Here is a 24,986-nt window from a genome sequence, read left to right as displayed (position 1 = left end):
AGAGAACTGCACCCAGCAGTGTCAGCAATTCCTGAAACAACTTGGATGGAACCCCAACCTGATGCCACACCCATCCAGGGCATTTTTAGGCAGAGACTAGTCTTTGGGAAGTATAAACATGCTCAGCTGCATGGCAAGGGTAAACAGTAACCCAACCTTAGGGTATGGGTAGGGCCAGAAACGGAGCCCAAAAAGAAAGGTCCCTCACCTGCTCTAATCATCAGGCTAGGGGCCTGGGCCCTAACATGTAAGGATAGAAAAGTGATGAAATTTGGAAAGGATTTACAGGTAGTAACTATGGATCCAGTTAGTTGGTCTACAGCAGCACTGACCAATATGGTAGCCACTAGCTCTATGTGTGACTATTTAAATCATATTTAATCTTAGCCGTATTTCAAATGCTCAGTAGCTACATGTATTAGACAATGAAGATTATAGAATTTTCCCAACATGGCAGAAAGTTCTATTGGACAGTGCTGATCTAGAAAACCTTGGTTCCCCATCTCCTGGAAAAAAGACGGTTTAAAGGGGGCTCATTTATTGTCACTGTTCCAAATGTACAAAAAAAATTAGAAAATAACCCCCCAATTCAATCCCCCCACCCCCACAACACCCCCCCCAACACAAATAGTTTTTCCCAAAACCACAAACATCAACTGGTCCTGGTATTTCCATAAACAGTGCAGCTAAGAAACAGTTTAGAGAAAATTTAACGGGATTCAGATTATATCCATTCTGTCCTCTCTGCCCTGAGAGTAATAATCCCATACGGGTCCCAGTCCTCCCCAATGGTCTTCCCATCTCTGGTGGACGAGTCCTTTCACAAAGTGGCATTTCTCGCTGCTGCCCTAGAGATCCTCCTGCGCCTTCTTCTTCCTCTTGGTTTTTTCTTCTTGAATTATAGGGGGATTTGTTGCCTCTCGTTGTAGATAGCTAATAAAATCACTTAATTCACGGCCACCCTGAAAACAGAAAGATCACTCTGAAAATTTAACCTTTTAAAGAACCACGGATTTTTTTCCCCAATAGGAAGACTTCTGAGTTTGTAAAAGCACATTAACAACAACATATATTGACCACGAAATTGAAAGTTTCCAGTTAAATAAAACTCAAAGAACTGGATATGTGTGTGTATGTGTATATTTGTGGGGAGATGCGACAATGCACTTACTTCGTATTTCTTTGGATTTAGCTTCTTGTTGGCTGGAGAGAAGTAGATGGTAGGAAAACTGGGTTAAAAAAAAAACAAAAAAAACCACGTTAACTCATTCCAGGTGCCGGAATAACTCCAACATACTCTTCCCCAAAAACTGTTTCTGGGAATAACTTCTCATGATTTCTATTTCTACTTTCCTTTTTTTTTTTTGAAAGATTTTATTTATTTATTTGACAGAGGGAGAGAGAACACAAGCATGGGGAGCAGCAGGTAGAGTCAGGCTCCCTGCTGAGCAAAGAGACCAATGGAGGGCTCGATCCCTGAACCCTGGGATCATGACCTGAGCTGAAGGCAGACACTTAACCGACTGAGCCACCCAGGCACCCTCTTTTTTTTTTTTGAGAGAGGGAGATGAGCATGCGTGTATGCATACAAGCAGGGGTAGAGGGGCAGAGCGAGAAGAAGAGAAAGAATCTTAAGCAGGTTCCATGCCCAGTGCAGAGCTGACCTGGGGCTTGATCTCACGACCCTGTAATCAAGACCTGAACTGAAATCAAGAGTTGGATGCTCACTGGGTGTTATATGCAAACAATGAATCATGGAACACTACATCAAAAACTAATGATGTAATGTATGGTGATTAACATAATAAAATAAAATAAAAAAAAGAAAATAGAGTAAAAGTTGGATGCTTAAGCAACTGAAGCACCCAGGCGCCCCTTGTGATCTCTCTCTCCTTTTTAAAAAATTTATTTGAGAAAGAGAGAGAGAGCATGACGAGGGGGCGGGGCAGAGAGAAGCAGAGGGAAAGAATCTCAAGCAGTGTGGAGCCCTATGCAGGACTCAATCTCACAACCCTGAGATCACGACCTGAGCTGAACTCAAGAGTTCAGGAGTTCAGGATGCTCAACCGACTGAGCCACCCAGGCACCCCAATTTCTATTTCTGACCAGATACTATTCTCTATCAGTGGCTAGGTTACATCCTATCAAAACTCGGTAATATGAGAGCTCACAAAATCTGTGGCAGTCATGTGGGCCCATGCAGCAGAACTCCAAGCCAGAAGGCATCAGTAGTTCTGTGCTCAACTGCAATGAGGGATCCACTCCCTAAACCATGCCCAATAAATGGTTTACAAGCTTATTGTTTTCCCTATCAATTACCTAGACACTTTTATTAGCTTTTAATCTACTTACCCTCTGACTTCATATGGAGAAGGCACATCATTGGCTGTGGCATCCATCTTGGCTATGATAATATTTGGGTCTTTTCTGAGCTGTTAATAAAAAGGTTAGATCTTTAAACTTTCATTTTTTGGTGACTGAGGGACACTTAGTCAAATCAGCACTTAAAATAACCTCATTTTTAAACACTTGAATAATTCTGCTCAGATAGGAAGAACAGTGAGACTTGTACATTATATCTAGCTTTATTTGTACAGTATTTCTTTTCTCTCTTGGCTTCTCCATAGTAAGACTCTATTTACAGCCACCTTCAAAATTACCTGGCCTAAATAAGACAGTACAAGGGCTAACTCAAGAGAAACATAATGGATTCATATAAGCCATTACCAAAATTCAGAAGCCTGTATACCTTAACTACAATCTAGATTTGAGTCTTTGGAGTGGAAAGTCAGAACAGGTGTTTGAGGCACTGCACAGACTAGAGACACTAGGGGGGCAGTCAGGAGAAAGTAAACAGCTGAAAAGAAATCTACCAGAATTAGGTACTGAATTAATTAGGATAACTAATTTAGCCAATGCTGAATACGTGTGTCAACTTCCCAACTCAAATTTTATCTTCAGAATATAGTTCAGACTTACCTTCTCTCCCAGTTCTTTATACTTAGGCTCCAGATTCTTACAGTGACCACACCAAGGAGCATAAAATTCAATCAGTACATCTTTATTTTCGTCATTCACTATTTCATCAAAATTCTCTGCTACCACTACCTGGAATACACCAAAGATCCTCTAGTTGGTAAGGCAAGGTAAAGAATAAAAATCACAAGCTATATTTGTTTCTGGACCCAAACCCTCTCAAATTTGATGTATTGTCACTGAAAATATGTCATTGAAACCCAAATCACATTTACAGATTGTATTAAAGATGTTCTGGTGATTTTCCAGAAACCAACTCACTCCCATGTCTGTCACCTGTCAAACTTTGTTCAGGAAGCCACAGGAAGTAAGTACCACCCAACCCTTCCCTAATCTCAAAGCAACAATTTTGAAACTATTCTTAGAGGTTAGCTTGCTCTATCCCGAAGAGTAACTTAGTTCTAATATAAATACCATCCAAAATTCTAAGATTTTATACTTTTGCCCCTACTGAGCATTATAAGCTCTGCCAATGCTTATTTTATGACACAGGGAGGTGAGGACAAACAAAAACAAAAACATGATAGCCAAAAAGGTCTCACTTAGACCCAGCATTTTTTGGAATAAAGAACTGAGGAGAGTCAATTATATCTCAATAAAACTAAGAGCGCATGGGGAGAGCAGGGGGAGACGAGGACAGGCAGCTGCTTAGAGCCCTGATGAGGCTGTCAACTCCTCACCTTTACCGGCCCATCATTGCTCTCCGGGATGGGCTCAGACTTCAGATACCTCTTCAGGTTGCCATCAAAGTAATCTTGCAGGAATCTTTCAAGAGCCTTGCCATCACGTCTGCAATTGCAAAGACAAGGATCAGACTTGTTAATCTTCGACGGAGAGGATTAAAAGCAATTTCTTAGAATAGTTTTTACATATTCTAGCTTCAATTTCAAGGTTAGAAATTGGAAGCTAAAAACAGGAGAAGCTTATCTCTCAACACGCAGATCTACTGACTGAACAAAAACCACCTCCTTATATTTCTAGTGTGTTCTTTGTGAATTAGAAAGATCAGAGAAGGAAGAAAACACTGGTCTTCTGGAAATTCACTTCTGCAAAAGAACCAGGTCTTCGTTGCTCTGGAGAATACCGCCTATTTATGATATCTTGTTTTACTGATTTGCTCACAATGAAGATTTTCTCTGGTTTTGGTCTCCCAACGTCTCAGAAGGTGAACAGTCATACTCTTCCAGGGTTTTAAGACCTTTCCATTCCCTAAGTTTACCTTAGGCCAGGGTAGTATTCCAAGAAGAAAAGACATTCTACAGGGATGGGAGGGGGTTGCACTGGTCTGAAATTACATCAATCTCAAAGAGACCATCCAATGTTCTCTACTATTTCTAATGGCAGGGTGGAAAAATCATGTAAGTATTCCAAGCTGCTATCCTTTTGTTAGTTTTCAGAATTTATTAAGGATTGTTATCCTTAAATACCTATAGTTGTATTTTTTTTAAGATTTTATTTATTTATTTGACAGAGAGAGAGAGTGAGAGCAGGAATACAAGCAGGGGGAGTGGGAAAGGGAGAAGCAGGCTTCCCGTGGAGCAGGGAGCCCGATGCGGGGCTCAATCCCAGGACCCTGGGATCATGACCTGAGCCGAAGGCAGACGCTTAACGACTGAGCCACCCAGGCTCCCCCTTAAATACCTATAGTTTAATTGAGAAAAATGACAATCATAGGTCTTAGCTAGAAGACCTATCTTCACATTCTAATGTTCTTCTTTATAAATCCTTTGTAGTGTACAAGGTTTTTTAAGTTTCTTTGCAGAATCAAATCCCAAACCCACGTTAACTTGTAACTCACGAGAACTCCTCTTGCATGACAAACTTCTCTCCTTTTGCAGTTCTGATAGCAACAACAGGAACCTCGCCGGCAGTGCTTTCCAAGCCAAAATCAGAAAGTTCGTGGCTAAAGGTTTTGCGGCTAGCTACAGCAAAGCTGAGTTTGTTTCCAGCATCTAGGAATTTCTTTGCTACCATCATCACTCTGTGAGAAACGAAATATTTATGCCAAGATTTATACCACAGTGGTAAAGCACTTCTAAACTCAAGCAGCAACACGCTTAGAAAGCAAAGACTAGATTTTACAGTCCATGGAGCCCTCTGGAGTCAGTCTGAACTGTGTTCTTGGGCACTGACACGGAATGATGGCACACGCCAATGTTACTGAACGTCACTGCCAAACTGGTGGTACCAATCAAATAGTCCATTCCTACTGAATCTTGCTATATTATATAACTAAAATATTGCAGGCACAATGACTGACCTGAAAAGAAAATTTATAAGGATACAATGCACTAAAAGTTTCAATGGGCAAATAGGCACAATATTTTAAGTATTTAATATTATTATTTAATATTATCTAATATTCTATTAAGTTAAATATTTTAATTACTATTAAAATATTAAATAATTATAGTAATTGATATTTAATATTATCAATTGATGAGAGTTATTAATAATTAACATTTTAAATATTTAATATTAATATTTAAATATTTAATATCTATATTCTAGATCATATTTGCATCTTTTACTGGGAGGTTAGGAACCAGCTATGTCACAAGGCAAAGGAACACCTATGGAAGATATGCCCAACAGATTTTGGAAATAGTTTATGTTATTTGTCCTTACAGCTTCAAATGGTTTTTGGGAGTCAACTATTCCCATTCTTATTGGCTCTCACATCATACACTGTAACAGGATTAATAGAAGAAACTGTTTATACACTGAGTAAACTTATTTACTAAGGGGAAAAATGATCCTTATTACCTGTTTCTCCAATAGTTGGAACCTTTAGCATTCTTTTCATAGTCCACATCATAGTAAGCCACAAGTAAGTCCTTGCCCTGTATCAAATCTTTATTGTCTTCTGTCATGTGAGGGCAGATCCCAAAACTGAAATAAATAATCCATTATCAAACTGTCAGGTTTAGCTATGTCATGGAACTATCACAAAGTAACAGATAGCACATATAAAGGAAAGAAACTTTCAACGTGAAGAATAAGTACTGAACAATATACCTTCTAAGGAGTCCTAGGGTCCACACATTACTGTTTTAATATAAACTTCAACTATTATTGTTCAATCCCTTGAATAAGGCTATTTAATCCAAAACATGGATCTGCTTACTAACTGAGGTAAGGAAACTACAATGAAGCCAAGAAATCCCAAACAAGATTACAAAAAGGTACTCACATGTTCTCTTGGATAAATTTTTTAATCTTGCCACTAGTCATTTTCTGTTCTATATATGCCACAGTCTTGTCCTCAAACTTGTTCATTAAATGTGAAGGACGAAACAAGGTGATACCCCTTCAAAAAAAAAAAAAAAACAAAACTATTAGTAGGTAGGCAGCAGCAGAATGATCTTCCATCTTTTATTTAAAGCTCAGATGACTCTTGCTGTCATTTTTACTATCACCATTTAACCACATAAGGACTCTTTCCTGGGACCGAAGACTTGGCAACATGACCTCATCAAAGCTAAGGTGCTAACCACCTTAACCTCAGGTGCAATAATGGGGTATGAAGGTTTAATAAACCCTGCATTGGAAAGTTAGAAGACTTTGGTTCTAACTAACCCCACTAATTTTAAAGACCTTGTGCTAGGTATCAACTGAATCCTTTTGGGCTTCAGCTTTTTCTGCAGTACAAAAGGGGATTTAAGGAGGTTAGAGGATTAATTTCCAAACCTTTAAAAACAGTAACAGAACCCAACTTACCCTCAAATCCCAGGATGTACAATAAAGTAGAGCTTACTCTTATTGGAAGGTACCTTGCCTGGCTCTCCCCTTGAAAATTCAACTCCCCCACATAGTAAAAGAATTACTTCAGTAGAGAAAATATCTTTTAAGATTTCTTCCAGCTATAAAATTCTATAGGTAGGTATACAATTATAGATAATGTTTAGCTTGAGTTCATTAGAAATTCCCTTGTTCTATATTTCTCTTATCCCAACAAACGGAGTTTAACAATCTTTCTCTTGCTGATACTATTTTGCCCCTCTAAGCCAGGCTCTCCTCACTCCATTGAACACTTGAAGCAAATTCCTTCTTTAATTTTTAGCCTTGTTCAGCTAAAACTGAGCCCCAATCTGGTTCCGAGTCATGGGTTTATATCAAGTGCCAGCTTTCTCAGAAAATACCACTATTCTAACTACTAAACTCCCACCTCTAAGTTCTCCTTCATTCATTCCTCCTCCCCACACTGCACACACACCCACATACAATTTTTTTTAGAGGGAGAGACAGCACAAGCAGGAGGGGCAGAGGGAGAGAGAGAATCTTAAGCAGGCTCCATGCCCAGCGTGGAGCACGATATGGGGCTTGATTTCATGACCCTGAGATCATGACCTGAGCTGAAATCAAGAGTCAGACACTCAACCAACTGAGCCACCCAGGTGCCCCCACCCACATATAATTTTATCACTTGTTTTTGTCTAGGCTTCAGCCCTTTAAGTCCTTACATCCCTCTCTCACTCTTCCAGTATTAACCACTGACTTCATGTCAATTAAAACACAGGCATTTTAGGGTATCTGGGGGGCTCAGTCAGTTACGCATCCGACTATTGATTTTGGCTCAGGTCACGATCTCATGGTCCTCATGGTCGGGAGACTGAGCCCTGCATCCGGCTCCGCCTCAGCAGGGAGTCTGTTGAGAATTCTCTTTCTCCCTCTCCCTCTGCTCTTCCCCTCACCCCCTCTAAAAAAAACAAAAAACACAGGTATTTTATAGAACACAGGGAAACTACATAGCAAAAGGGGACTTAATACAAACATGTTGCGCAAGCAAACAGGGCTAATATTGTGGGGTTTTTTTTAGCATAGTTACCAACTTCAGAGCAGTTATTCTCAAAAAGATAGAAATCCAACAGTTTCAAATATAATCTTTAATGATGCTGCAGCCTTGGTGTACACATGACTTTTTTTTTTAAAGATTTTATTCATTTATTTGAGAGAGAAAATGAGAGATAGAGAGCACGAGAGGGAAAAGCAGACTCCCTGCCGAGCAGGGAGCCGGATGTGGGACTCGATCCGGGGACTCCAGGATCATGACCTGAGTGAAGGCAGTCGCTTAACCAACTGAGCCACCCAGGCGCCCCTCAATAAGATTTCAAATCAGAAGCTGATAGGCCACTTTAAAGGCAGCCACAATGAACACATCTAAGGTTAACAGACTGATCTGTGATGTGCTTAATGAGCCACAGGGGGCTCCACAACGGTTCACAGACCTGGTGTGTCTTAATGTAAAAGGCAGTCAAACCTACGACTTTGCATCTGGACTTTCTAGTTTCAAATCCTATTTCTGCCACTTACTGGCTGTGAAGCTAGGCAAATTACTTAACCTCTCTGACTGCTTTCTCCTCTATGAAATAATAACAGATCTGTCTCACCAGTTGTTAAGAGGATTAAATAAGTCAACAGTAAATGGCACATAGTAAACACTACATATTTTGTTAAATATAAATGAATAACACTAGCCCTTGGCACACTCGTCTTCTTTATTTGCTCACCCTCAGTGATCTCATCTAGTCTCATGGTTTCAATAATTATTTACAGGTGCTCGACCTATAAAGGTTTCTTTCTAGTTTAGAACTTTCCCCGAATTCTAACCTCATTTATCCAGTTGTCTATTGGGTCTTCACTGGGACATCTCACAAACTTTACATTCACTAGGCCAAAATGAACTCATCATCAATCCCTTCAAATTTGTTTCTCTTCATCTTTTTCCCAGCTTGATGATGACTGCTGGTGGCCCAGTCATCCAAGTTACAGAAACCTAGATTCATTCTAGATCTTCCTTTTTTCACACATGGCTAGGGACCAAATCCTATTGTTTATATTTTTGTATACTCTCTCCTCTTCCATGCCCCTAAATGCTGCCTTAATTTAGTCTCTCAGTAGTCACCCTTAGTTTGGACTCTTACTGCCTTGCCATTCCTCCCCTTTCAAACCATCATCACATGGGTACCAGCAACTTTTCTTCTGAAACACAAAAATCACATTACTCTCCCGCTCAAAGTCTTTCAATGACTCTCACATGTCTAAAAGAGAAAATCAAAATTCTTTTGTATGCACTTAAAATCTTCTATAATTTGGTCTCTGCTTACCTTTCCCTATCACCTCATTTATAAACAATACTCCAGTAGTACTACAGGTCTCAACATTCCTAAGTTGTTTCACATCTTGGGGCCTTCACTTCTGCTGCTCTATCTGGAATAATGTTCCCTTGTTCCTTCCCTCCCTCCCTTCCTCCTTTCCTTCCTTTTTTTTTCTCTCTCTCTTTCAAGATTTTTATTTATTTACTTGTCAAAGAGAGAGCGCATAAGCAGGGGGAGCAGCAGGCAGAGGGAGAAACAGGCTTCTGCTGCGCAAGGAGCCCAATGCGGGACTCGATCCCAGGACCCCGGGATCATGACCTGAGCCCAAGGCAGACGTGTAACCAACTGAGCCACCGAGGCATCCCAGGAATAAAGTTTTTTTTAAAGATCTTATTTATTCATTTGATAGAGAGAGAGCAAAAGGGCACAAGCAGGGGGAGTGGCAGAGGGAGAGGGAGAAGCAGGTCCCTGGCCGAGCAGGGAGCCTGATACGGGGCTCGATCCTAGGACCCTGGGATCACGACCCAAGCCGAAGGCAGACGCCTAACCAACTGAGTCACCCAGGTGCCCAATAATGTTTTTTTTAAAGGAGGCTCCAGCCCAGCATGAAGCCCCACGTGAGGATTGAACTAACGACCCTGAGATCAAGACCTGAGCTGAGATCAAGAGCCAGATGCTTATGGCTCTTGAGCCACCCAGGTGCCCCTATCTGGAATAATTTTTACCCCAACTGAAATAACCTGCCTGGAAAAATTTATCTTTCAAGACACACCTCAACAATCACGTCCTCTATGAAGTTTCTTCTGATACTACTCCCGACCCCGAAGGAAAAAAAATCACTCCCTGTTCTTCAGGCACACCCTGCATACATTTCTATTGTAACACCTACAATGCTCGCTTAACACTTATTTTTTAAATATTTTCACTGTCTCCCCCTACTAGAGGCATCGCAAAGGTAGCAATAGTTCCTAGCACTTAGCTTAATAAATCTTTCGGAAGAACTAGGCATAAAAATCACCAGTTCATACAATTAGTACTTGGTCCAGAAATTTACAAGGGTATTCAATTCAGTCACTTACTCTCCATCATCATCATATTTGTTCACCAGAGACTCCACATTGGTGTGTGCAAATCGGTAGTTATCCCTCAAGTTGCTGGCTGCTTTTAGAAACTCAGAGTGAGCTTCACTAAATAAATCTTTGAAAAAACCTATACAAAAAATGTCAAACACAAGGAAGAAACAGTAAGTAATTAAACTTTCAAATTCTATTTTAAAGATTTTTTAAAATTTATTTGTCAGAGGGAGAACATAAGCAGGGAGAGCAACAAGGCAGAGGGAGAAACAGGCTCCCCACCAAGCAAGGAGCTGGATACGGGACTTGATCCTAGGATCCTGGGATCATGACCCAAGCCGAAGGCAGACATTTAACCAACTGAGGCACCCAGGCGTCCCCTAAAATTCTTCTATTTTCAAAACCTTCATTCTATTCACAGGTAAGCAAAGTGAGACAGGTAACAGGACTGGGTCTGCTTTGCCATGACTACCTAGGATATTTGACAAAATACTTAGGATAAGAATTTTCCCTCTACGCTTAAAAAAAAAATTTTTGTTCCAGGGAGTCAAGGGAGAGGATTTGTCAGAGTTCAAGCCTTTTCTAGTTTTTCACAATTAGATTTGGGCAAACTGCTTAACTTCTTAGAGTTTCAGGGACTATTTTAGGTGTCAGAAGGATCCAATAAGACAGTTTGCCAAAATAAATCATCAATTACTTCACTGTATTTTTTGACTTGTTGTCAGAACTTCAAGTCTAGAAAAGTGACTGAAACCTAAGTGTTTATTAAATGTCTGCTTGTAGTTAACTCCTTGAAAATATACAGAATCAGTAAAATCCAGACAATAAGAAGTGGCTTTTAGTCAAATTTAAATTACAAACCATCTTCTACTGCCAGAAAGTCAGTTTTATTATAATAATTATGAGATTAAGAGAAGCACAAACACAGATTATATGTTTAAATTTATTTTTTAAGTCAACTACCTTATACATTACATTTAAAACAAAAGAAAGGGCGCCTGGGTGGCTCAGTTGGTTAAGCGACTGCCTTCAGCTCAGGTCATGATCCTGGAGTTCCAGGATAGAGTCCCACATCGGGCTCCCTGCTCAGGAGGGAGTCTGCTTCTCCCTCTGACCCTCTTCCCTCTCGTGCTATCTCTCATTCTCTCTCAAATAAATAAAATCTTTAAAAAAAAAATAAAACAAAAGAAAGAACACTTAAGATGTAGAATGTATTTAACTGCAAGTTATTTTAAGGATAAAATGAAATACTGTAACACCCGAGAAAGCAAAGTACACAAATCCTAGCAATTTGATCTCAAGAACTAAATCCCCTACTACTGTGAGAACAGTAGACACAGAGGTTTATTATTTACTAGTATCCTCCCACCTTAAAACCTTATTTTCAGTCTTAACTACCCTATTGAGTTAAATCTCTGAGTTTGAGATGCAATAGAAAAAGCTGAAGATATTTCTATTTTGGGTCTTTAACTGAAATTACATCCAAATAACACAAAGCCATTCCAATAAAACCAGTTTTCCACATTATAGTAATGCTGACCTAAATCTAGGAGTTGTCTTTTCAACTGTCCCCAAGGCTTCCTAAACTGGTTTAACTTTGTTGTTTACTCAGATACAGAGGGTTTTTGAAACCAAATTGATGGTTTTGTTGTATAATCAAATATTTGCTACTTACCCACCACAGAAGCATCTTTATCACTAATGAACTTCTCAAATTCTTCCTCAGTCCTGAGAGGAACTGAAGCTGGTCCTGCCTGCTTCTTCAGGTGGCTGACAATTCCATCTTAAAAGATAAAATGAAAGATTATAGCAACACAAATTTCTAATTTTTGAGAAGGCAATCATTCACATAATTCAAAATTCAGAAGGTTGAAAAGGGAGGCATATGGCTGGCTCAGGTGGCAGAGCATGTCCCTCTTGGATCTTGGGGTTATAAATTGGAGCCCCATGTTGGGTATGGAGATTATTTAAAAATATAATCCTTAAAACAGACATATTATGCATAAACAAGCAATTCCATATTTATTCTTTTCTTTCTTTTCTTCCCAAATGGCAGCATACAACTATGCTATTCTGTATTTTGTTTTTGTCATTTAATACAGTTTAGAGAATTTACACCAGTGTACATAAAGAGCTACCTCAGTCTTTTTTATACCTGCATAGTGTTTCACTGTATGAATGTACCATAACTTATTCAACCAGATACATATGATAGACATTTGTTAACAATTTCTTGCTGTTATAATTCTGCAATAAACAACCTTGTACTAATGTCATTTTGCACATGACTGAGTAGATCTGTAGGGTAAATTCCTAGAAGTGGATTCACTGGGTCAAAGAATACATGCATTTATAATTGTCAAAATACCTCCTCAAAGAGACTGTATTGATAACCCTACCAGGGATTTATTAAAGTGTTTATAACAGTACAAATTAATAGTGCCTTTGTTCAAATTATTCTCTCTGCCTAGAACACTCTCCCCAGATATCCTCCTGGCTCCCTTCCTTACCTCCTTTAGGTCTTTACTCAAATGTCATCTTCTCAAAGAAGCTCTCCCTGACCATCCCATTGTAAACTAAAACCTATTCACCTCCAACGCTCCTGAATTCCCTTCCCTGGCTTTATATTTCTTTATAGCACTGTTCACCCACTTAATTAATACTTTATCCTAATTATTTTCATCTATCTTTTCCCATGACAAAGTAAATTCCAAATGCATAAGGATTTTTATCTGTTTTGCTCAGTGATATAAATCTAGCTCTAGAATAATACTTATTAGCATGTAAGTTTGAGAAACATCCATTTTACAAATAAATTAAGTAAGCAAATCCTGTATTCTCAAGTAGCACAAAGAGTCACTTGTAGCCTTACATTTTAAAGGCAGAAAATGCATGAACTTCGATAGCTAGTATAAGGTTTTAACTATATATAGGTCAAGTTACGCCATGTACAGGATCCACCTACATCACACTTTCCTACTGACGTGAAATGGGCTAGATAAGTAGAACAATTTAGAAAACACAAAAAATCATCTTATCCCTTAAACTTCTGGGGTCCACTAAAACCATTCACAGGCTCAAAATGCCCACAGGTCAGACAAAGGCAATGCTCCTCCTCCATAGTATTCTACCTCTTGCACCCCCTTTCTCTTCTAAGTACTCTACTGATTTGTTAACTGGCCAAGACAGAGTATTATTCAACTCTTTCAACATGATTGAGTCTATTCTGCATTTTTTCTAATGTTTCTTCCTTCTCTCTCCCGTCAGGGACATTTTTCCTTTTAAATATTTTCCTCAATTCCTCACATAGGAGGGGTTGCATCAACAGATTAATTGAAATTGAATATGATTTGTTTAGTCTCTAAGGGAATTATTATTACTATATCATGATATAAATTATAAAGAACTTTAACCTGTGGCTATGATGAGAAGTGTCGGTTACTGAGAAATTCTTAAATTTAAGAAATCTATTGTTACAGCCCAAGTGACAGCATCTGACCAGTAGCAGTCTAATTGGGTTCACCTACAATTTAGTTAAGGCACGCTCAAGTTTAGAAAAACATTTCAATAATTCGGACCGCTAATTCCATCCTAAATTGAACAAATAAAATCTGAATGGTAACATGGGGTTCTTCATTAATACTTTTAAGCTCAGAAAAAATTTTTTTTCCTTCTGTGCTTAGACATATCAAATTTTAAGTGTTGGCTAAATGACCTCAGTGGAATCAAAGTATTTTTCCATGCATTCAACGAAGAGTTACTGAGTATCTACTGCATGTGAAGAGTCTAGGTGCTGGAGACAGAGTAGTAAATAAAGTAAACAAGGTCTCTGCTTTCTTAGAGCTTACAGTTTAAATCTCCAAATAATAAACAAGATCTCCAAATAAACAATTACAAAATGATATAATAACCAAAACTATGTGGAGAATTAAGAGGATGATGTGATAAGAAAATGACTGGGTGGCTACTTTAGGTCTGGTGGCCTGGGAAAGCCTCGGGGAGGTAAAATTTAAGCCATGATCTGAATGACAAAAAGGAGCAAGCCATGCAAACATAGGGGAAGATCATTTTGGGCTGGGAATATAACCAGGGCAAAGGTCCTAAGGTGACACAATCTTAAGATGATACAAGAGTTAGGTAGTGGTCATGTTATGCAGAGCTTTGTATATGAGTAACAATCATGCAGACTGAAAAAATTCCACCTCCCTAAAATACCTAACTGAACCCCTTTTCTCTCAGCTTTCCATCATGAAAAGGTAAATAAAATGTGTGTCATTACTTGAAAGACTCAGGGCAAAACTGTCCAAAATATTTTTTCTCATCAATTATAGGCCCTAGAGGATCCAGTCCCCATTTGCCTTTCAAACTTCATCTGTTGGGGCTCCTGGGTGGCTCAGTAGGTGGAGCGTCTGCCTTCAGCTCAGGCCATGATCCCAGGGTCCTGAGATTGAGCCCCACATTGGGCTCCCTGCTCAATGGGGAGCCTGCTTCTCCCTCTGCTGCTCTCCCTGCTTGCGCTATCTCCCCAGCCCCCGTCATGTAAATAAAAAAAAAAAAGGCAGCTTCATCTGCTAATTCCTCATCTAAGAGGAATTATACTATTCATGCTAATCATACTCCAGCCACATGGTCTTTCTATCCCTTGAACTCAAGTTCAGTTATACCTTAAGGCCTCTTTGTATACCTCAGTCTTTCCCCTCTGCTTGGAAGGCTCTGGCCCAGATCTTCTCAAGGCTAGCTCATGCCTATCATTCAGGTCTCAGCTCAAAGGTTACAGCCCCTGCTAACTCTGATGATGTGGTACTCTCAAACCCAGTCATTAGCACATAAATGGTTTTATTTTTCTCCTTTAATGCTCTTACCACTAACTGAATTTATCTTATATATGAAATTAAATAATTTTAACTGTGATAAGATATACATAAAATTTGTTATCATAACTACTTTTAAGCATACAGTTCTATGGCATTAAGTACATTCACACTATTGCATAACCACTCTCCAGGACTGTTTTCATCTTGCAAAACTGAAACTCTACACATTAAAAAAACTCCCCATTTTCTCCACCCTGTAGTCCCTGGGAATCACCATTGTACTTTCTGTCTCTATGAATTTTACCACACTATGAACCTCATATAAGACGCAGTGTCACACTATTTGTCTTTTATGATTGGTTTAGCAGGTCTTCAAGGTTCATCCATGTTGTAGCACATGTCAGAACTTCCTTTTTGAGACTGAATATTCTCCACTGTATTATATATATGTTTATATATTACTATTAATAATATGTCGCATTTTGTATGTCCACTTATCCACTGACAGACACTTAGGTTGCTTCCACCTTTTTCCTACTGTAAATAAGGCAGCTACAAACATGGGCATACAAATGTATCTTCAAGACCCTGCTCTTAATTCTTTGGGGTATATGTCCAGAAGAATTGCTAGATTATTCGGTAATTCTATTTTTTTAATTTTCAGGAACTTCCATACTGTTTTCCATAGCAGCTATACCACTTTACATTTACACCACCAGTGCAAAATGGTTCCAATTTTTCTGCATCCTCATCGACACTTGTTATTTTCTGTTGTGTGTGTGTGTTTTGGGATGTAAAGTAGTTATATATATATACTTTTAAACTTGGTTGTTGTCTTCTTCTCTTCATTTCCCAGAATGTAAGCACATAAGAGTAGGAAACTTGTCTGTTCTATCAATAAATACAGAGCACCTAGTATATCTAAAACATCTGGCACAGAGTCTAGGTACTCAGTAAATATGTCAATTGAAAAAATGCCTAGTAGACCTTCTAACTCAAGTTCATGTATTTTCTACATTACTTACATAATCTGCTTATTTAGCGAAGTCTTTTGTTAGATACTAAACAGACCTCTTAGATGAGGAATTTTTTTCCTTTTTTCTTAAGATTTTATTTATTTATTTAACAGAGAGAGATGAACAGAGCACAAGCAGGGGGAGCAGCAGGCAGAGGGAGAGGGAGAAGCAGACTCTCCACTGGGCAGAGAACCTGATGCAGGGCTTGATCCCAGGACCCTGGAATCATGACCTGAGCCAAAGGCAGATGCCCAAAGGACTTAGCCACCCAGGTGCCCCTTAGATGAGGAATTTTTAAGATTACAAGTATGTTGTTTAGAAAAATGTCATGTTCCCACTACAAAAACAGGGTACTTAACAAATTAAGTTTCCTAAATGTAATCCAGGATCCTTACCGGCAGTCCTAGGCCCATCATAAGCACCAGCTTCTTCACCATCTCTAAATATCTTCAGGGTTGGATATCCACTGACTCCATACTTATTACAGGTGTTTGTGTTGGCAGTACAATCAACCTAAAGATTAAAATACACGAACCATCTGTTATCCACGTATTTGTTGCAGGCTCCTCCTATATTCCCAAAATATTAAGAATGCTCAAATCATAAGAGGATCAAGCAATTCTTTGCACACATGCCACAGAACATATATTTTAAAGGCAGACTGGTGCTGGGCTAGTTACATACAATCACCTAAAGAACTGGTTAAAATTTAGATTGCTGGACCTCCTACAAAATGCACAAATGACTATTTAAATTCTTCCCTCAAAGTCTCTATTATTTAAAGCAGTGGTCTCCACCTTCCTTCTGCCTGAGAATATGTGAGGGGGATGCCTGGGTGGCTCAGGCAGTTAAGCGTCTGCCTTTGGCTCAGGTCATGCTCCCAGGGTCCTGGGATCGAGCCCCGCACTGGGCTCCCTGCTCCTCAGGAAGCCTGCTTCTCCCTCTCCCACTCCCCCGGCTTGTGTTCCCCTCTCTCACTGTGTCTCTCTCTGTCCAATAAATAAATAAAATCTTAAAAAAAAAAAAGAATATGTGAGGGATAAATCGCTTAAATTACTAATATCTTTCTTACTTTGATAATGATTATTATAAAGGGGATGGATGGATGGAGGTACATATCCTTTCGGTGGCGTAGAGTATAATTTGATTTGGCAAATCATCTAGAGTTATTAGCAAAGTACCAATACTTGAATATGCTCCCTGAGATAATCTGAATATGAACTACCTAGAGAGACTTGCTATCAGGAAGAAGGAAAACAATTCCTATCTAGCCACTTACTCTAAAGTCGGCAGTGCTATAGGCACTTTGCACATGTTATTTCATTTACTCTTCACAAGATTCTGAGGTATGGTCCCAATGCTTTAACATAAACGGAGGTGTAGAAAAGTAATGTGTTCACAGAAACACAGGCTATAGCTACACAAGGCAGGAATTAAATCATGACTGAACTTTCTTTTTCCCCCAAGGCAAACAGCCAGAGAAACATCAGGATTAAAAGCAGTTTCCAAAAACAGTCCTATATATGTATGAACTATTTATTTGAGGCTGACCAAGATGTGATCTTTTCTTTTTTTTAAAGATTTATTTATTTGAGAGAGAGAGAGCAAGCGTGTGAGCACGTGGGTGAGGGGAGGGGCAGAGGAAGAGGGAGAGAATCTTAAGCAGGGTCCACACTCAGCACAGAGCCCAAAGTGGGGCTCAATCTCATGACCCTGAGCTGAAATCAAGAGTCAGACGCCTAACCAACTGAGCCACCCAGGTACCCAAAGATGTGAGCTTTTATACTGCAGCAACTATGGGTTTACTATAGAATAATGGCAAAACTCTAGAAGCATTACTATGATTGTTTTTTTTTAATTTTTTAAAGATTTTATTTATTTGAGAGAGAGTGAGAGCTAGAGAGAGAGAGCACACACAGAGGGAGAGGGAGAGAGAGAAGCAAGCTCCCCGCTGAGCAGGAAGCCCAACTATGTGGGACTTGATCCCAGGACCCTGGGATCATGACCAGAGCCAAAGGCAGACGCTTAACCGACTGAGCCACCCAGGCATGCCACAGAAGCATTACTATGATTTTAAGAGCAAATACTAAGTTTATAGTTGACCAGCTAGTTACATACTTACAACATCCTGTCATTTTCCTATTCCCATCACTATGAGTATCATAAAGAAGTTTAGGGAACTCATTTATTCAATAATTTTCCTCTGGCCTTGACTACTATACTTTTACTTTCCATATTTGCCCCCCCCCTTTTTTAAAAGATTTTATTTATTTATTTGACAGAGAGATAGAGAAAGAGCACAAGTAGGCAGAGTGGCAGGCAGAGGGAGAGAGAGAAGCAGGTTCTCTGCAGAGCAGGGAGCCAGATGTGGGGCTTGATCCCAGGATCCCAGGATCATGACCTGAGCCGAAGGCAGCCGCTTAACCGATTGAGCCACCCAGGCGCCCCGCCCCTTAATTCTTATTTACCATATATTTTACCTCTTTCTTATTCCAGTAATTCCCTTAGTTTTACTACTTTTAATCTTTAGAAACCATAATTAATACAATAGTCAGTTTTGTATTTGCCCAGAAACTAGCGTTCTCTTCTTAGTACCGTAAGAGTAGAGAAAATGAATGTTAATTTTACAAACTACTATTTAAAATACCCCATTTTCTTTCTTTTTTTTAATTTAAATTTTAGTTAGTTAACATACAGTACAATATTGGTTGCTGGAGGGGTGCCTGGGTGGCTCGGTTGAGGGGTCTAACTCCTGCTTTCTGCTCAGGTCATGATCTCAGGGTTGGGAGACCCAGCCTGGTATCAGGCTCCAGACTTAGCAGAGTCTGCTTGAGATTCTCTCCTTCTCCCTCGGCCCCTCCTCCCACTCATGCATGCGCTCTCTAAACAAATAAAATCTTTTTAAAAAATTGGTTTCTGGAGAAGTCAGTGATTTGTCACTTACGTACAACACCCAGTGCTCCTCACAAGTGCCCTCCTTAATGCCCATCACTCATCTGGGCCACCCCCCACCCACCTCCCTCCATCAACCTTCAGTTTGTTCTCTACCCTTAAGAGTCACTTATGGCTTGTTTCCCTCTCTCCTTTTTTTCGTTTCCCCCTTTGCATGTGTTCATCAGTGAGATCATATGGAAAATATCCCATTTTCTGTAATGAAGAATCTGCCTAGACTCACCTTTGCTAATGGGACTATTCCTTTTAATCTGGTTGCTGCGGCTTCATACTCAGGGGCAAGCCTCTTGCAGTGTCCACACCTATATAAATACGTTAAAAAAAAAAAAAGCCAAATTCTCAGTTTAATCCTTCAAGATTATTAACCATGTTTCTCTAGGATGAATCTCAAACTATAATACAACTTTTAAACTAGTAGCTGCTTCCAAAAGCAAAAACATCACCTGAACAACATCCGTTACTGATAAAGTAACCAGAGCTCTCAGAGGGCAAAGGTACTATCCCTAACCTGAGGCTGATGCTAGGACTAGCATAGTTCAGAGGAGCCATCCATTTTCTCAGTTAAAAGTATAACTGAGCCTTGAAAACTATAGTCAGAATTATACCCCACATTAAAGAGGGAAAGGGCTCAAGCCATTGGACCAATTAATGAGGACAAAATGAAGAGCAAGATAGCAGCAATCCCATTTCTGGTAGCACTTCCCAAAAGAAAGCACATTTTTTTTAAGAAACCACACTGTGATTCTTAAAAATACAGTGATTGAAACATTCTAAGGTTCCAAGTATGATATTAAATCCTTAAAACTCACCAAGTACTTTTTCTCCATTCCTTCAATAGGAATCCCTTTGTCCAAAAACCCAGTTTGAGGGGGGAGCAGAATGAGGCCCAAAAGGCACTCATTTGCTAGATACTTTAGCAGCTGTTGGAGCCTTTTCTTCTCAGCTGAGTTTCAACACAGCATTAGAATGACATATTTAAGACAGCAAGCCCTATTTTTACAGCTACACAGTTCATCTGGCTCTAAGAACTGATAAGGATAAAACATTGTCAGTTGGAGTATTTTCCGAGGGCCATCAGAAACACCTGCTCCTAGCCTGGGAAGTCCTAACAGGCCCACAGGCACAATGTATATGTGATGCGGGAGAGGGGACATACTCCTCCTTATCCATGTAGATATAGCTAGCACCAGCTATAGGCCATCTCTTCAAAACCCAATGGGTTGCAGAGGGACCACTCTGAGAAGGTAAAGTAGTCCTGTAACGTCTCCACAGATAGCAAAAATAGAATTAGAAAACAGAAAGAAACATGGAAGAAACTTAACCTTATATATTTCATAGCCAATAGTCTCAAAATTTATTTTATTAAGTGATGGACAAATAACTTGGAAACATTTTGCCCCTAAAATGTGTTTAAAACAAAGGACTACAAGAGCTTATACTCTTTAAGGTCTTTAGTTCTATTCAAAAATAATCATTAGAAAGCTTAAATGAAGGAATGGTGATATAAAAAAGACTAATATTAGATGTTGGTTAGTGTCACATACATATTTACCAAAAGTATAAAAGGATCAAATGATAAACACCAAATTCAGGATGGGGGTGTACATAAGACGGGGAAGGGATGTATAGGCTTCAACTGTACTGGCTTTAATTTTTAGACCAGGTGGTGAATAAATGGTATCCCCTATACTGTATTTCATGGATGCACATTTTACCATATCTGAAATTGGCATGTGCCCTACAATCATGCCATAGTTTCAACGGTAGGATTTCCTTCTTTGTGAGACATAAAATAAGGATTCCCCTCCCAATCCGTGGCATCTTACATGTATATGGAATATGGTATTATTCATTACATCCTCTGTATTCCTCTTAGATTGCAAAATAAATTAAAAACTCGTATACTTGGGTTGCAACAAAAACACACAAATCCTAACTGATTTAATAAGATAACCAATTTATCTGAGAAATTCAGGCTTTGGGGAACATAAGGGCTCAAAGATTAAAAAAAAAAAAAGTTAAAGGGAGTAAGAATTGGATCTGGGCCTTTAAGAATTTAAGGCTTCAGCCAGAACCTGTCCTGGGGTATTTTAGATAAAGGCAATAGTACAGCAAAGGTAAAATTGCTATTGAAAATGATACATTTGGAGAACTGGAGGGCTTTGTTTATTAAGAGACAATAAACATTTTATGTGTACTGAGACTACATCAGTCAGCAATATATATAACAGAAAGGGGGAAAGGAGAGATAAAAATAGAAGCCACCTAGAAGACAATATATCTCACATGGCGGATAATGAAAGCTTGGACCAGAGTGACAGCAATGGGAATAAAAAAGAAAAAGAGAGATTTCTGTTGAATACCTAATTATCAAGAAGGCTGAGGCAACAGATTTAAGAATAGTTTCACCTCAACCATCTCAAAATATTTTAACTGAAAAAAATAGTATAAAATAATTAGACCGGACCAGTGGGTGTCAACCCAGATGCATATAAAAAATACCCATGGAGGGAACCAAGGGTGTAAGGGAGATATGTGTTTAAGTATCAAGGCTGGGACTGAAAACCACTGCCTTAAGCATTTGCTGCATCCATAAGGTCATCAAATGCCCAAAGGAAGGACCTGTTTACTGAGTTCCAGAGAGACTAGAAGAGACTGCCTTCTTCAGATTCACCAGGAATGGAACCCGGGTGGAATTTGAAGAGGAACATCAAGATTAACCACTACTTCTTTCACCCAGTCCGAGACAGTATTAAAACAAGAACAATTCCATCACCTTCAGGGATGGCACCTAGCAGTAATAATGAATCCCAACATACATTCAATCAACAATCATTACTTTGTGAGGAAAGTCTCTGACAGAAAAACTGATATAGTCCTTTCCCTATAGGAACACCAGTCTGGCAGGGGTGACAGACATTAGGTCCCAAATGAGAGGCGGGAGCAACCAGTTAGTTGTCCAGGGAGCTAAATCTTGTTGAAAAGATCAATTTGGGGTGGGAGGATACATCAGAAATTCCAAGTAAAGGAACTAGCATGTATAAAAAGAAATATTTCATTTTATACTATCCATACTTTTTTTTTAAAGATTTTATTTATTCGGCAGAGAGAGACACAGCGAGAGAGGGAACACAAGCAGGGGAGTGGGAGAGGGAGAAGCAGGCTTCCCACGGAGCAGGGAGCCCGACGCGGGGCTCGATCCCAGGACCCTGGGATCATGACCCGAGCCGAAGGCAGACGCCTAACGACTGAGCCACGCAGGCGCCCCCACACATTTTTTTTCTATATGTACTCCAGAAACACTGTATATCAAGTATCATTTAATACTACTGTCCTAGAGGTTAAAGCACAAATCTACAACATAAGTAGATGTTGAGGACTTAAAACTTACTTAACGTTGATCAATAAATTTTCAGATACTATCACGTTTAAACAGTGCTATTTCCCCAGAGAAATTCATATACTCCCATTCTTACAAATTACACAGATGATAGGCTCCATAATGGAAATATGAGTCTACAAAGTCAGATGCAAAGAAATTTTTCACTTTCACTATAAAACGAAAGTGCAAAAAATACCCAAAAACAAATGAGATGAAGAACTTGCTCAAAATAGGTCAATTTACTTTCAATTGGATTAATTGTTCCTATCTAACTTGTGAGCTAGTTCTGATCTGTACAAAGGATTACAGCAGTCAGAAAACATTTCTAGCTGAAGTATTAATAAATAAAAATAGTTGAATGTGAAGAAATAAAGACATTATCAACAGGAGACTTCCTTGATTCCAAATTAGTCACTCAGAAAACCGATCCTGCTTGCCGGCATTGTGGGGGATTACCTTACCTTCTAGACCAATTAAAAGCAGACACCACAGCAGGGATCCACCCAATTTTTGGGATAGTTTAGTGCATGACGGGATATGCAGTTTTTAGGGAAGCACATGCAACAATTTAAAGTAGACCCCTGTAGTCACAGAAGCACCACCCAGTTTTGATACAACCCCATCCAGCCACTCTAAATACACCCCTTCAAAGTTAACAGCAAGGTTATATGATTGGGAAGAGTAGTTTCTAAGATGGAATGTGACTTCTGCAGATGTATAAGGAAAGACCACCTGTGATGTGTAATCAGTACTACCAGTTGGCCACAGGAATGCCTGCACATAAAATCTGTCACAAGATGAAAACAAAATTTGTTGCCTCTAGCACATCTCTCCGGTTCAGGTGGTCTTCATTACCAGACTTCTTCTAGTATTACCCCCAGCACGGTGGCTGAACCCTTGCTGAGTAAAGACCAGAGTTGGAAGCAAGTAAAAGTTATACACCAACTTTGTTTTACTGATACTTTTGAATACAAATCATTTTTAATTAAAGGTATTGTGGCAGGAGGAAAAAAATTAAGTACTGTAATCAGCATGAATATATTGAACCATCCCAAGCCTGAAAATAATCATGGCTCTCTGCGGTAAAGATTTGGGAGTTAAAACAAAACAAAACAAAACAAAAAACAGACCAAAAAAACCATTCAGGTCTACCGAGTCAGAAATCCTATTTGCTCTGTCCCCCTACCCCCAACTTTTTGAGTTAGTTGTATCCTAAGGAATTCACACCCTAGTTCAGTTATACCACCCTGAAGTGGACTATTTCTCCCCACACTGATTACTTTCTCACTCGAGTCTTTTTGGGCATTCTTCCTAATTAAAACCGACACTTCAGACAGATTTCTGACGGCATTTCTCTTTTCACCTGCTCTTTTTGACGGGATTCTGCCGGTGCTGAAATGGGATCAGCTTAACGGAGAATGTGTGCACCATGCGATGGAATAAAATAATTCCCGGCCTCAAGAAAGCATTTATGACCATTCTGCAGCCACTGAGTGACCTTGGCTAGAAATCAATGGCTGCGGGGCGTGGGGCAAGAAGAAAGGAAGTACTCTGGAGGCCCAGTGCCTCTCCTCTCTGCACTTGATAAAACGTTCGCTTCCGATATAAGGCCTTGGGATGCCTCGTTTGTAGGATGGAGAGCATTAACATTGACTCAGCCAGAGACTGTAAAGATACTGTTTGTCGGATGGAGAGCATTAACACTGACTCAGCCAGTGAAGATACCAATCTAAGCGGGGTAGGGGGTGGTTAAACCCTCAGCAAATAGGAAGTGCCGCAAGAGCAACGAGGTAAGGATGTGGCCCTACGTGAGCGGGGCCTTCGGATTTTCTTCCCGGGTCTCGCTCCCAGGCGATCAGCACCGACTTCTCCGCTCTTGCCGAGGCAGCTCGGCTCACCCGGGGTAGGAAATTTGCCGGCTGCAGCCGGGCCTGCTGATATGGTGGAGGGCGCCAGCGCTGCGTAGGCCCAACCGTTCCCGCGCCTTCGCCCCCGGCCCAGCCGTCCCTCCCTCCCGCGCCCCGGCTTAATGGCCTCACCAAGGGGCGAAGAACTCGACGAGCATGAGGCCCGCAGAGCCTGTATCGGAGATGCGACTCTCGAAGTTGTCGTCAGTGAGTTCCAGCACGTCGGAGGCAGAGGCGAGACCGGCCGCGGCGAAAAGCAGCGCCACGCCGGGGAACAGCGCTCGGCAGCGGGGGCGCATGGCTACGAGGTAAGGTTGGGGGCGGCCGGGAGGGTCGGGGGCTCGGCGGGGATGCGGAGGCCGGCCACAACTACTCACCCTGTGCCTGCGCTCGCGCGTCTGGCCCAGGCGGACCTGCAGCCGGAGGTCCCAACCCCCCAGCCCGGCTCGGGCCGCAGTGTGGCAGCCGCCGATTGGCTGCGAGGCGCCTGCGTCGGGCGGGCGGGACCAGCTGGTAACCGCCCAGTGGCCGGAGCGCGGGGCGGGGCCGAGGCGGCGGGCGCCGGGGCGAGCCGGGCTGGGAGGGGTCCTGGGCCGGGGCCGGGGGCTGGGGCTGCGGCTGGGGCTGGGGCTGGGGCTGGGGCTGGGCCCGCCGGCGACCCGGAACCCAGGGAGCAAGTGTCGTGGAGCGGGGCGGGGCCGAGCGGAG

The 24,986-nt window shown here is 40.7% G+C and overlaps 1 protein-coding gene across 1 annotated transcript; it reads right to left on the bottom strand.

The window, feature by feature from the left end:
* Positions 1-676: 676 nt before the first annotated feature.
* Positions 677-24,707, bottom strand: PDIA3 (protein disulfide isomerase family A member 3). Its single transcript, XM_028126732.2, has 13 exons — positions 24,411-24,707; positions 19,213-19,291; positions 16,433-16,550; positions 11,883-11,990; positions 10,214-10,343; positions 6,230-6,346; positions 5,803-5,928; positions 4,835-5,017; positions 3,717-3,825; positions 2,980-3,108; positions 2,353-2,432; positions 1,172-1,229; positions 677-962 (listed from the first exon to the last, which is right to left on the bottom strand). Exons 1-13 carry the CDS (start codon positions 24,575-24,577, stop codon positions 849-851), a joined length of 1,518 nt encoding a protein of 505 aa, XP_027982533.1. The 5' UTR covers positions 24,578-24,707; the 3' UTR covers positions 677-848.
* Between the last annotated feature and the right edge of the window lie 279 nt (positions 24,708-24,986).

Source organism: Eumetopias jubatus, unplaced genomic scaffold, assembly GCF_037043125.1.
Source record: "Eumetopias jubatus isolate StellerSeaLion01/CBP00866 unplaced genomic scaffold, mEumJub1_p1.0 scaffold_7, whole genome shotgun sequence".
In the NCBI taxonomy this organism is placed as follows: Eukaryota; Metazoa; Chordata; class Mammalia; order Carnivora; family Otariidae; genus Eumetopias; species Eumetopias jubatus.
Note: the sequence above shows the minus strand (reverse complement) of the source record. Positions and strands in the feature narration are given on the sequence as shown.

Excerpts from the sequence above, each read along its gene's own strand:
- PDIA3 (XM_028126732.2), bottom strand. The coding sequence starts at position 24,577 with ATGCGCCCCCGCTGCCGAGCGCTGTTCCCCGGCGTGGCGCTGCTTTTC. Across the intron at positions 3,826-4,834 it reads GTCATGCAAGAGGAGTTCTC|ACGTGATGGCAAGGCTCTTG; the intron begins GTGAGTTACAAG and ends TTGCAATTGCAG. Across the intron at positions 963-1,171 it reads TAAATCCAAAGAAATACGAA|GGTGGCCGTGAATTAAGTGA; the intron begins GTAAGTGCATTG and ends TTCTGTTTTCAG.